Below are 13,387 nucleotides of genomic sequence, written 5' to 3' on the forward strand. Positions count from 1 at the left end.
TTGATGGTCGTAATAAATGGCTAGATCCCATTGATGATAGTAATAAATGGCTAGATCCCATTGATGATAGTAATAAATGGCTAGATCCCATTGACGATCGAATTCTTTAAATACATGAGGGATATATAGGATGATTGTATGCCTGTACATGTAACCTGTATCGGATAGTCGGCCCCATAAGTTACATGTTCCTCACAGTGGTCAGGGAAGATACCCATTCCGAAGCTAACCATTGATTGGTCGTGTTGACTGAACCAGCTACCTTCTTGACGAATCATAATTGTTCAGCAAAATATCTTGATTGACTAAACCCCTAGTTTGTTCTGATCACTTTTTTTCTAATACCGAGAATAAAGGAAAAAATGTCTGGAAACAAGGACATAAGTGTGAGTGCGTGAATGCATGACCCCACACACATGTACCACATGGTAAGTGGTGATGACCACAGTCTGGTAACAGGCCTGTTCATTGTTCAAGACAGATACTTACATGCTTATGTATACATGTACTGTAGTAAATATTTGTGTGCTCTACAGAATGCGTCATGTGTAAAAATATATTTTCCTCAAACTATTTATATCGTTATGTGGCTATCTCAAGAGGATACAGCCTACTTAATGATGCTGAACATATGATTGGAGCTATTATTGTTGATCAAATAGAAAATCATATGTAAATGTATATCCTGTCTGAGGACATTCTTGTAGCCAGGTGGGAATAAAGGTGTCCTTGTTACCGGCAATGACAATCTCCAGTTATGGTACAGTTGGGGTGCTCGTGCTGATGCTGTGTTGGAAAGTGCACAAGAATTGTCATTTTATTAATTTAACTTGTTTTTGGTGGGTTACATCTAAATTAAAAATATGTATTGATTAATATGAAGATTTATTTCAGTTGTAAGTGTCTTCACACGAAAGATAATATGTTCAGATAGATAATGTATTCATCAGTAGTCATCTGCTGCAGTCTTAATTGCACGCATTGGCGTATATTCTTCTATAACTGGCTATTAACTTCTATAACTTCTATATTCTACCCACAACTGGCATCAATGGAATCAAAGTGAAATGAATCATTTGATAAAACCATGTTATTCTGAAATCAGTATTGACTGGATTTCCTGTGAGCCTTCACTTGAAGTGTTGGCAGTTGCCATGTTTTTCATCACCATACACATGTGAATTTTAAGGATTAACTGTTCTGTCTGCGCTGTAGCTTAGTGTTTGTGTACAGTGTCCAAGCAACGCTCTGGTAAATGTAGTGTGGTGTTTTGTATTTACATTGCCATGAGTCTGATGCGAATGTTTGAGCACGTCCAACATTTAGTGACGCTGGAGCAATTTTCAAAAACTTTCTCGTAACTTTTTCGCAGATGGTGTTGTCATGCGGTTAATAAAACCCCATAAAGTGATGTGATTGATGAGGATAGGCACAAAAAGTGACTTCATTAGACAGTGAGATGGACCTTATACAGGAAGCCACCATTGTGATACAGTTACTGTATTTCACCTAAAATTTGGTGTATTAAAATGCATTCATAAAAGCACGTAGAAGGTCTTAATTTTTCTGATTAGAAACTAATTAAACTTAACAATAATCTTGTAAGTGGAGCAGTTAGCTAGATGAATCAGTCAGAATCAAGCTTTATGTGCCACGTAAAAAATGCTCAATTTTAAGTTATTTATAGTAAATGATGGTGAAAACTTAGAACAAACAAGATGACATGTCAAGCTTCAGCCATGACTGATTGTCTAGATGTTATCTCACACCTGTGCGGCCTGTGTAACTCCTATTATTCGGCGGACAGTTTTAGTGTTCCAATGAAACAGTGACAGTTATGTAAAGACCTCTCCCAGCAACATGTACACATTTACTGATTGCTTCAGAATGGTTTCACCCCAAGTTTAGCATTTTTTTGGTGTATTAAACACCTGTCCTGTAAGTGGGCTCCTGGCCTGTTGGCTCTGAATATTAATAATAATAATAATAATTTTTTTTTCAAGTTTTTCAAGTGACACATTTGACTTCATCAGATCAGAACTCACTAATCCTGTTTTTGCGTGTTTACTGACCAGATTAACATTCAGTTTATCATTTATAACACTTGATATTTCTGTTTTCTCTCCAGCGTTGCAGCCAGCATCCCCATGATTCCCATGGGGCTGAAGGAAACCAAGGAAGTGGACTTCAAAATTCCTATTAAGGTGTGTATTTTTGAAAGTTCTACTTCATGTGTATAAATAAAAAGAACGTTTTTATATTCATGAAGGGTTTAAATGTGACCTAATGAATAAATTTTTATTTTATTTATTTATTTGATTGGTGTTTTACGCTGTTCTAACTGTTCAAGAATATTTCATTTTTACGACGGCGACCAGAATTATGGTGGGTGGAAACCGGGCAGAGCTCGGAGGAAACCCAGGACCATCTGCAGGTTGCTGACAGACCTTCCCACTTAGGAGAGGAAGCCAGCATGGCATTAATTAAAGCATACTAAGTATTATGACTTGTGACCTGTCTGGTTACCTAATGCAGGTTGCCCTAATGAATAAAGAAAAGTAACCTGGATGTATTAAGAGATGTGTTATGTGATGTTGAATGTTGCAGATTTGTCAGTACAAAGAAATATATTGTTTGTCCTGCTGCCTTTGTAAAAGGTTAAAACAGAAGGAATCCCTGCACTTTTCAGCAAGTATTAAGTTTAATACTGATTTTCAATGTTTACATTTTGTTTTTAGGATTTTATTTTGGAGCATTACAGTGAAGATGGAGAATCGTACGACAGAGAAATTCAGGAGTTAATGGACATCAGACAGGTATGGACATGATTCAGTGGGTTTGTGGCGCTATCAGTTATATACTTTGGCCATGTCATGCATTGTTGAGAAGTTTTGGTATATGATGTGGAGGTTCTAATGTGGAATGATCTCCCTTGAGGTCGCTCTTCCCATTCATGTAAATGTGATGAGGTGGGATCTCTAAAAATGGACTCACCCTCAAAAAAGCTGACACAGCTTTACAGATGGGTTGACTTTATGTTCCTGTTTTTGCACATCCATCAAAGTCTCATGACACAGTTCCTTGAGGTTCTACAAAGAGATTAGACTGGTTGCTCTAATCTCTTCACAGTTTTCTTCCAAGGACAGGGCTGAAGTTCTGAGGACAAAAAGAGCCTGTTTTGAATCTTGGGTTGTAGAGAGAGCAGGCTTGACATCATATGGGTTGCCATCTGTAATCTTAGGACAGATTTAGTTGCCCAGTTTTAATTATATGATGGATCATAAGCATTGTCTGTTGCACGAGTCACGCCTGTAGACCTTCACAATATATACTACCAGCCCCGATAGCACAGTTGGTAGAGCGTCGGCTTCAGGAACGGTAGATCCAGGGCCAATCCTGGATCGAGTCACGTAAGACCTTAAAAGAGGAAGTTGTAACATCCTCGCTTAGGGGATGTTACAAGGGGATAGTGCAACGACTGGTTGACCCATTTCAGTATAATGGCTCAGGCGGGACAGCTTACTTGCCTACGGTAAGGTGTCCTAGTGAAGCAGCACTAGATGAAAGAGTGGTGGAAATCCGTCCTGAGGCGCATTACATGCACTCGAAGGATTCTTTCGTCGTCATATGCCCAAAAAATTGTTAAGTACGATGTTAAACCCCAAGCACTCACTCACTCACTCATTCACTCACAATATATACTTAGCTTGGAGATAAATAATGTAGATTTCTGCCAGAATGTCATCTTTCAGTGCTCATAGGAGCCTCCATGGCCAAGGGGGTTGGGACGCCAGTGCGGCGCAATGCGGTCTCTGTGAGTTCAATTCCAGCTCATGCTGGCTTCCTCTCCGGCCGTAAATGCGAACGTCTGCCAGCAACCTGTGGATGGTCGTGGGTTTCCCCTGGGTTCTGTCCGGTTTCCTCTCACCGTAATGCTGGTCGCCGTTAACTTTGTATAAGTGAAATATTCTTGAGAACAGCATTAAACACCAGTTGGATAAATAAATAAATCAAATGCTCATCAAACATATATTAACTTTGTTGTTAAGGCATCAAAATGTGTAAAGGGTTATGCAGTACAGGAAGAAAGTATGGACTAAATGTAGCTCATGATAAGCGTTCAGATGAAAAATCCAGCATCTCTAGGGTTTTATGGTTTTGCCAGCCTGCCAGTTGGTAAAGACCTGACTCTGAATGCCTTGTACCTGCATGAATATGCAAACCTCTCCTGGTGTCACTGAGCATGTTTGTGTCGAGTTTAGGGGCTAATTGCAGTTTTGACTCCAGTCAAAATGTGATTTAAACAGTGTTTAATACAATGACATCAGAGTGATTAAAGAGAACATATTGATGTGCTATGTATTTTCTTGGTTGAATTCCACTGGAGAAGCAGCCCCCGGTTGTCAGGCCTTGGTCTCAACAACTTTGCAGTCAGGTTGCTTCCCAGAAGTTTTTTTTCAAGGGCAGGTACATATACAAGTACTGGCAGCTATGTCGAACCACAATGGACAGATATTGCAGAGGGAGAGTTGTAGGTTTTGAGTTATTTTCCAAGGTCCATTTTTGTGGCATTTCAGGATGCATATTATATGGTATTAGGCAGAGCCAAGAACACATTTTTGAGCATTTCTTCTTGAAATATGTTGTGAATGCTTTGACACTCACTAGGCAAGTTAATGTATAGGCCTAATATCACTGTTGTCAGAGCCCGCTAAACTCTGACCAATGTGTGTTTGGCTTGTTGTCGATTTCTGCTAGTACAAGTCTGTTTTCAGATAGTATAGTCACAACAACCACAACTGCAAACTGCAGTGCCTTCAAAATCAGATTGAAAATGTGCATAAATTACATGGAAAGTTGATCTTTCAGATGCAAAAAGGTGGAGAAATTAGGGTAAAGTGTATGTTCTGCTTGTCAACAAGACGGGCCTTCTTATCTACATCCAGCTGTACGTGGGCATGTATATTTTCAGGCCGTGCGAACCCCTGTGCGTGATGAGACTGGTGTGGATCTCTTGTTCCAGTACTACAATCAGCTGTATTTCATGGAGAAGCGTTTTTTCCCCCCTGACAGACGGATAGGCATACACTTCACTTGGTGAGTCCAGCTGGTAGAACTGGCTTTCATTCACACTCTGTCTATAAGCGTTTTAACGATGGACATCATGGTGTTTAATCTTTTTCCAGACAATATCAGGTGTAGTTGATTGGAGCATAGTATTCTATTGAATGATTTGAAATGCAACTGTTACAAAGCCTATTAAATGATAACACATTACGAGTCCAAATGTTTATGCATAGATGAAGTATCCTAAAGAAAGTGTAACAGGCATAGCTTTTTATTTTTGTGATGTTGAACAACCGAGATATCGCAGTTCAAAGTAAGCCAAATCACACACCAATTAAGACACTCAGTATGCTGCCATGTTACCAGTTTTAGCCAGTCAGGAGTGAGTTATCTCTACACTCCGAGGACCTGGGTTACCTCTTATGTCACACAAACCAGATCTTGCATTTTAGCCATATATATGTCAGGTATGAGTGATGTGACATCGTGTTACTGGTTACTGTAACGTGGCGCATCTCATGGCCTCGTAGGAATTCCTGATTAAAATTGGTTTATACAGTTACCAACGTCAGAAAAAAGTGTGTAAGACCATTTAGGTCTGAGTCATTGAGGAATTCAGAAGAATTAGGTATTTTAGGATGTGGTTTGACCTGACTGTTGGCCTAATGCAAATTTCCAGTTGGAGTATTTTAGAGTCTGCTTTTCTGATTAACATTGTGGCCTGTCGTGCAATGTGGCGAAGTGGTAATTCCACAGTTTTAGTCTTTGTTGTGAAAACTTTACATTGGAATGCCAGTTTTTCTACCATTCTTGGATGGCTGTCTCTTTTGTGTTTACTTGGCTGGAATCCAATTCTCTGCAGAGTGAGATATTTCACAGCCTGCTCCACATCTGGGACATTGCCAAAGTAGCTTTGTACATTATCCCTTTTTCTTAACATAGTGATACATGTATAATTCATCGTGGGACAGAAGATATGTGAGGATTAGCTCTGTGTCACAGGATTAAAGCTGTCTCTACTGAGACATGTGCTTCCGACAACTGTTCTTAACCAAGATCCTTCTGGTCATCCAGTGGACATTTTCTGTGTGAAATAAGAGAGGCAGGTCCTGCTGTACATGTATATGCCTGTATTTGGTTGCAGTCCTTGGATAAACATCCAGATGCGAATTCAGGAACGGTACTGGCTGAAATTAAGCAGCATGTATCTGCATTATTTTTTTAAGAAACTCGTAATCTCATGGACCTGCTGTGATAACAGCAGTTGAAATGATCTGATTTAAGGAGTACCTGTACTCAAGAAACTCGAATGAGATCAAGCTAAACAATTGACTAAAACCTTGTGCTCACCACAGTCCCTGACCAATTTTGTTTGCTGCTTAAATCCGGTTAGCAGGTTTTACTGGGGATTTTAAAGTTAGAGGGTTTAACATGTAGTTGAACCTGGCAAAATGCTGTGCATAAATTACTGTGGACACTGTGCTGGCCTCTACCCAATGAAACCAAATCATTGCTCATTACTTATTATAATTAAAAACTCTGAGGTATGGTGCTAAACATGAACGAAATAAATTAATAAATGCCAGAAATGAATAACAGTAGGTGTTATCAAGCCATATGTGACATAAATCAAAGGTTAATGTAGAATAATTTTGTTCTTATCCCACCTTCCTTTTGTGAAGTTTGACATTTTTAGAAACTCAGGAAGTTGTAGAGACTTGCGTGCTATTAGCTAGTTTCCTTTCTACACATGATTTTGCTTGTAGCATCCCTGCAGTGTCGGTGTACACCGATGATGTCCTTGTTCAGTTAATATGGAGCATGACAACAGATGTCATTTAGCATGGAAATAGCAGTACACAGACACTGTAACCCAGTCTGTGGGAAATTTTACTGCATTGAAGTGTTTGTGACCTGATGAGTAATGATTGGTCAGTGAAAGTGTTTGCTTTAGTGGAAAAGTTGAATTGTTTGCTCAGTGACTGATTCATATTTTGGCCCCCTGTGAAATGGATTGTGAACTTGTCCAGTGTGCCGTATGGTTGAAACGTGTCATGCTAAGTGTCCTGCCACAAACATGCGAGGGTTTTACAAAACACCCACTGTCAGTTAGAAGTGGCAGTCAGGTTGCAGGTGCCATGTGAAGAGTGTTGTTTTTGTTTACTCTCGCCTGTTGTTACTGTGTTCACCACAAGGAGCTGTGACTGGGGAATGTAAGGAAGGTAGAGGGCAGCATGACTGACATTCTCCAGTACCAGGACACTTTGAGTAAACTCGCTAATTCCTCTGACACAAGCTGTTTATATTGGGGTCAAACTAGACTGACATCTGTGATTACTTTCTGTCTTTGCGCCCAGGTTCGATTCGCTAACAGGCGTACCCCACACTCAGCGCACGGTGGGCTACGAGAAAGGCAGCATCCTCTTCAACATCGCGGCGCTCTACACACAGATTGCCTGTAAACAGGTAAGATTGAGTGGTAGTCACGGAACAGGTACGGCAGTATAACAAGGCAGAAGGCGTCTGTCTCGGGCCAGTTGACTCCAGACAACGTCACATTACTCACTCACCCTATCAGCTTGGTGCGTATCAACGGTGCCAGTGAGAGAGGCTGCGTTACAAGGCCCGCTACATAGGAAGCTCTTACCCGGAGCGTCCGTGTGAGTGGGTACAGTGTCTCAAGTCACACATCTTACCCAAACCTCCCGCAAAACAAAAGCATGACCTTCAACCCATTTCAGGGCTATACTTTGAGAAATATCAAAAACCTCCTAGATTAAAATTCAGCGATCTAGATGTTGTTAGCATAGAGTTTGGGGTGATACAGGTAAAGGAAGAACGAAAGAAAAGGTGTGTGCCAAATATGACTACAAGAAATAGAAGGAAAATAACATTGTGGTTTAGTATTTTCTGAAGACAACAGGCACAATTTACTGAAAAATTTCACAGATTTATTTGCTGGCTGCTTTGCTTGTCCTGTGGTAGAGAGGAAAAGCTGTAAAAATATTTGATTTAATAACAAGTGTAAATCTTGTTACACATTGCTCCAGTATTTATGGTAGAAAGTACATGTAGTTAAGCAATTTTAGAATTTATTTCTCGTATGTGTTTTGGGCATAGGTGTAATGAATTAGATTTAACTTTTTAGCCAAATTTCTGCCAACGGTGTTGATCATATTGTTTAACGTTTATAGGAAGGTCTGTAAAATTACATTTGGCTCTGATTATTGATTATTTTCAGTGCAAACAAATTACTGTGTGTATTTTAAAAAAAAACCTGTTTGACATTTTGATGAAGAAATGGTTATAAGCTTTCAGTTTTTGTTCTTGGTTATCAGCAGAACGGAAATGGGCAGAGCAAATTTGACATAAAACCAAGAGGAATCTCTGTTGAATAATCCTGATAAACACACATTTTGAAATTGTCCTCATTCTTTTCAGTAACAGAAACTATGGGCTTGGAAAATTTGGGCAAACTTGTAAAGAAAATAGAACAGGATATTTGGTTGCTGGAAAATCAATGTGGCTGTTTGTGATAAGTGGCTGTGTTAATTCTGGGCTAATTCTGCTCGTTATTGAAGACAAATTGAGATGATTTGTGCTCAGTCAGAAAGGTTACACAGGCAGTGGAGACATCACCTGCAAAGTAATCAACTAAAGTCAGTCCGTTCACTTCCTACTTGACATTTTTTGTGTCTCCTTCATCTTTGTCTGCCTCGTATTTTTGTTTTAATCTAATCCATAGATTTGCTCAGAGCTTATGACATGATGTCTCTACCATAGGAAATCCTGGAAGTGGCTTAAGTAACAAGTCCATTAATACACAGCGAAGGAGAAAGTTTATTAACTTCTTTTTTTTTTTTTTTTAAATCTGAATCATCCTGACCTGAAAACTTGTTGAGCTTATTTTCCCTTTGTTTATTTTGTTCACAAATTTCTTTATTTTTAACGAATTTTTTGAAAGGAAAAGACTTCTAAAAATCGGAGTAGGCATCACTAAATACACCACTTCAAACTATGAATGAAAATGAATATACTTTCATTTATTTTTTTAGTGTTTTGTTAAAGGCTTTCAAACTTTTGGCTTCTACGGAGGGCTTTATGGACCATACATTCGGAGGTTAAGAACTCTAACATCACAGAAAGTTTATCAAATTCTAATCACGACACTGAAGTTTGGAATAACTCGTTTTACTAAGGAGTAAAAGAATACTAAAGTAATGTTCCTAAAAATTCCTTCCTTCTGGTGAACATCAAGAAAAAAAAGTCGATGTGACGGTCATGTGATGAGTTTCTAAATACCGTCAGTATGGCTCATAAAGCCTACCATAGTATTCAGATATTTGAATACCTTTCAACACTTTCAACACCTTCCATAAAAAAATCTGAAATAATAAATGAAAGTATTTTTACGCATAGTTTTCAATTGTCTGTATGACAAACCTTACTTTATATTTAACTTTCTTTTACTTTAGGTCAAAAGGAACATTTTTTTCAAATTGTTTTTGCTTTGATCTTGAAAACGTCAAAACTGTTAATTCAGTCAGTGACAATGATTGTTACAATGTTATTTTGAAAATGAATGGTTGTTGCTCGCAATCAGATGTCAGGGTACATGAGTTGCCTATTGCTATCTTCACGATATTCATCAGGAATCTTTCCTTATTCGCTTAATAGGATCGAACCACCATTGGCTGTCTGGAAAAAGCTACCCGTTACTTTGAGAGGGCAGCGGGAGCATTTCGACACCTTCACAACAACTTCAGTCATGCTCCGAGTATGGACATGAGGCCGCAGACGCTCAGTGCTCTGGTATATCTGATGTTGGTGAGTAGACCCGAAACAAGATATTCCAAGTCATAATCACAGACTCTTAATTCACAAGACGGTGTGAAAAGATGAAGACTTCAGACCAAGTTTATCAGTACTGGTATTCAGTGTAAAGGTGCAAAGTACATCTAAGATTAAAAAAAAAAAGAATTATTTTGACTTGAAGGGATAGAGAATCAACACTGACATGCTGACAGTGGAGATGTGTTTGCCTGGGATGAAGCCTACAGCCTTGAGTGAATGTAGACTACCAGTATCTAAAATTCAGCTTACCCTAAACTAGCCTATCTTCTATACCAGCCAAAATTCAGCTTATCCTAGACTAGCCTATCTCCTACACCAGCCAAAATACAGCTTACCCTAGACTAGCCTATCTCCTATACCAGCCAAAAGTCACCTTAACCTACACTAGCCTCTCATACACCAGCCAAAATTCAGTTTACCCTAGACCAGCCTATCTCCTACACCAGCCAAAATTCAGCTTACCCAGCCCAGCCTACCTCCTACACCAGCCAAAATTCAGCTCACCCAGACCAGCCTACCTCCTACACCAGCCAAAATTCAGCTCACCCAGACCAGCCTATCTCCTACACCAGCCGCTCAGCAACAATTTTGTTTCCCTGTAAAGGCTTAAAGTTGTTTGCACTGTCTTTGGTTCTCTAAAGGCAATTTGACTTCCACAAATATAGCATGCAAGTGGCTTACTCCGTCCACTTCAGTTTCCTCCACCCATATGGCAATGCAAGTGGCTTACCCCATGCACTCCAGTTTCCTACACCCATATGGCAATGCAAGTGGCTTACCCCATGCACTCCAGTTTCCTACACCCATATGGCAATGCAAGTGGCTTACTCTGTGCCCTTTAGTTTCCTCCACCCATATCGCATGCAAGTGGCTTACCCCATGCACTCCAGTTCCCTACACCCATAAAACTGAGTCCTGTCTTCAGTGCAAATTCTTCAGTGTGATATTTAAACAACAATCGTACAAAATAAAGGAAGAAAATTACTTTTGGAATAATTGATGGATTTGCCTTAGTGTGGCGTGCAGTATTAGTTTACATTTGTATATCTTAGAGCAAAACTAATTTGGTTCACTGCACTAATGGGACCAGAGCATACATGTAGGTAAACAAAGTAATCAGTTGGTGGCAGAGTAGAATACAGAGCCGGATCCACAGGCATTGCAGAGCTATGCTGTACCCGAAACATCCATTAATAACTGTGATCAGTAATGTCTGTATATATTTATAAATATAGCTGAAGTGAGAAAAAAACTCATCAATTCCAAGCTGGAGGTAGAATGTAAGTGAGTTAGTTGGAGCTACTTATTGAGGGGGACTGTGATATAATTAGTGGTATTGATTGTGGCCTAGTCTATTGATCTCTCCGCAGGCTGTGTAATAGATTGAATGGCTAAGTGCTTTTACCTGTACCCTGATAAACTACTAATAATAGATAATACTAGAAGTGCTAAACTGTGGGCTGATAACATTTGTCAGTCACACACAAGTGCAAGCTCTGTATACTTTTTTATGGTTAGCTACATGTATGTTTACATTTATTTATTTATTTATTTAATTGGTGTTTTACTCAAGAATATTTCACTTATACGACGGCGGCTAGCTTTATGGTGGGTGGAAAGCGGGCACAGCCCGGGGGAAAACCCACAACTATCTGCAGGCTGCTGGCAGACCTTCCCACGTACGGCCGGAGAGGAAGCCAGCATGAGCTGGACTTGAACTCACAGCGACCACATTGGTGAGAGGCTCCTGGGTCATTACGCTGCACTAGCATGCTAACTGACTGAGCCATGGAGGCCCCTGTATGTTTACATACTCACTCATGAAATTGACCATTAGTGAATGTGGGAGCCAAGCTCTATAGAGTAGAGAGTAAAGCCTGGCTCTGGACAGGTTAAGTGAATGTTCCTTGTCGAACCTTTGCGACAATAAGTGGTCGACTTGGCCGTTCTTGGAATCTAACAACCACTTTGTCTTCCACCAAGACAGTGTGCACATCCCTATGTCACATGTGGGAAAGTTTGCCATTAACTTGCCAAAAGTCGATGGTTTTACTCCTTGTTTTCCTCCTCTTGTACGTGTTAGTCGTGTAAGTGAAATGTTCTTGGGTATAACATTAAGCAGCAATCAAATAAATAAAATAAATAAATCTGTGAATGTGATAAGCTTGTTGATTGCGTCATAAGTAGGAAGGCTTTTCCAAATGAACTGCAGGTAATCAAGGGGATTTCAACTGTAACACAAGTGTTGAACGTGGATGTCATTTGTCTTTTATACCTTCGTCTTTACAGCTGTTTTTTTATTGATTTTCAAACAGTTGAATTTGTTTTGATGGAGTGGTGCTGTGACTTGACAAACAAATTGTGACAAGCTAATCAGCATTATAATCTTTACATAAAATGTACTGCCATCATCCTAATGTGAACTTCAGTAAATTTTAAAACTTTTAATATTTCAGTACAGTAATATACGTACTTAGATTGTTGTTGTTGGCTTGTCATTACCAAAAACTATGATATACCTGTATATAGTTAAAATTATGTATTTTGCTTGAAATGTATATTTAACTTGCGGATGGTCATGGGTTTCATTCAGGCTCTGCTCGGTTTCCTCCCACCATATTGCTTTAATTACTGGAGAGTACATGTCATATACTGTATGTGATGATTAGTTGCAAAACTGTTGTGTGAGTTATGTGTGGGTCAGGCTGTTTGTGATAGTTACTCGTTAGGTGGGTAACTAATTACTGGAATGTGTATGTTGTTTATAGGCACAGGCACAGGAATGTACCCTGGAGATGAGAATGCTGGGGGGTGTACCCCAGGGGATCCTTAGTTACCTGAGGGTTGCTCAAGAAGCAGCTATGGTGAGTAAAAACTTTATGGGTATAGATGTTTTTGAATCACAAGGTTGGGTCCCTCTGGAAGTGAAACAAAAGAATCTGATTGTAACACAGTGGGGTTGAATATCCAAGCGGCAGCCACCAGACTTGTTTGTGTTGATCTTGTCGATGGCCTACTCCCCGTGACATTGTGCTGTTGACACTGCAGTGGAATTTTGAGCATCACTGAAATGGTATGTTTTACTCCAGTATCAGTTGCTTAAAATCTGCAGAATGTTTTTGACAGTCATAATGTTAAGGACTTGCTTATAACGGGATCAGGTTGTGTGTTCTGTTGAGCTGTAAAGAATTGGGTGAGTGATCTGAATGAGTTGGTCAGGAGCAGCCTTGGGTCTCTCCCTCCTCCAACCACAAACATGATTAGACAGATGTATGACGGATACTCTGAAATACTGACAGTTGTGTCTCTGGGATTCTGAGTGCTGTTCACAGAGAGTGCAAGATTTTTTTGATCTGTAAAATTTGATTTTCTTCAGTGATGCTACAAGGTTTAGAATTGTGCTGATGTTGGTAAATTGCCTTGTCTCAAGGTCGCCCAAATATGTTCACTCTTCCTTCAAGGATAT

General features: G+C 39.6%; 1 protein-coding gene across 1 annotated transcript in view; it reads left to right on the forward strand.

Moving 5' to 3' along the window:
- Window positions 1-13,387, forward strand: part of LOC135465939 (rhophilin-2-B-like) — a 56,989-nt gene that overhangs the window by 35,771 nt on the left and 7,831 nt on the right. The window contains exons 4-9 of the mRNA XM_064743321.1: window positions 2,129-2,204; window positions 2,739-2,816; window positions 4,973-5,097; window positions 7,425-7,533; window positions 9,745-9,894; window positions 12,690-12,866. Of these exons, the coding sequence (XP_064599391.1) occupies window positions 2,129-2,204; window positions 2,739-2,816; window positions 4,973-5,097; window positions 7,425-7,533; window positions 9,745-9,894; window positions 12,690-12,866 (715 nt within the window). The remainder of the gene's footprint in view (window positions 1-2,128; window positions 2,205-2,738; window positions 2,817-4,972; window positions 5,098-7,424; window positions 7,534-9,744; window positions 9,895-12,689; window positions 12,867-13,387) is intronic.

Source organism: Liolophura sinensis, chromosome 5 (genome assembly GCF_032854445.1).
Source record: "Liolophura sinensis isolate JHLJ2023 chromosome 5, CUHK_Ljap_v2, whole genome shotgun sequence".
In the NCBI taxonomy this organism is placed as follows: Eukaryota; Metazoa; Mollusca; class Polyplacophora; order Chitonida; family Chitonidae; genus Liolophura; species Liolophura sinensis.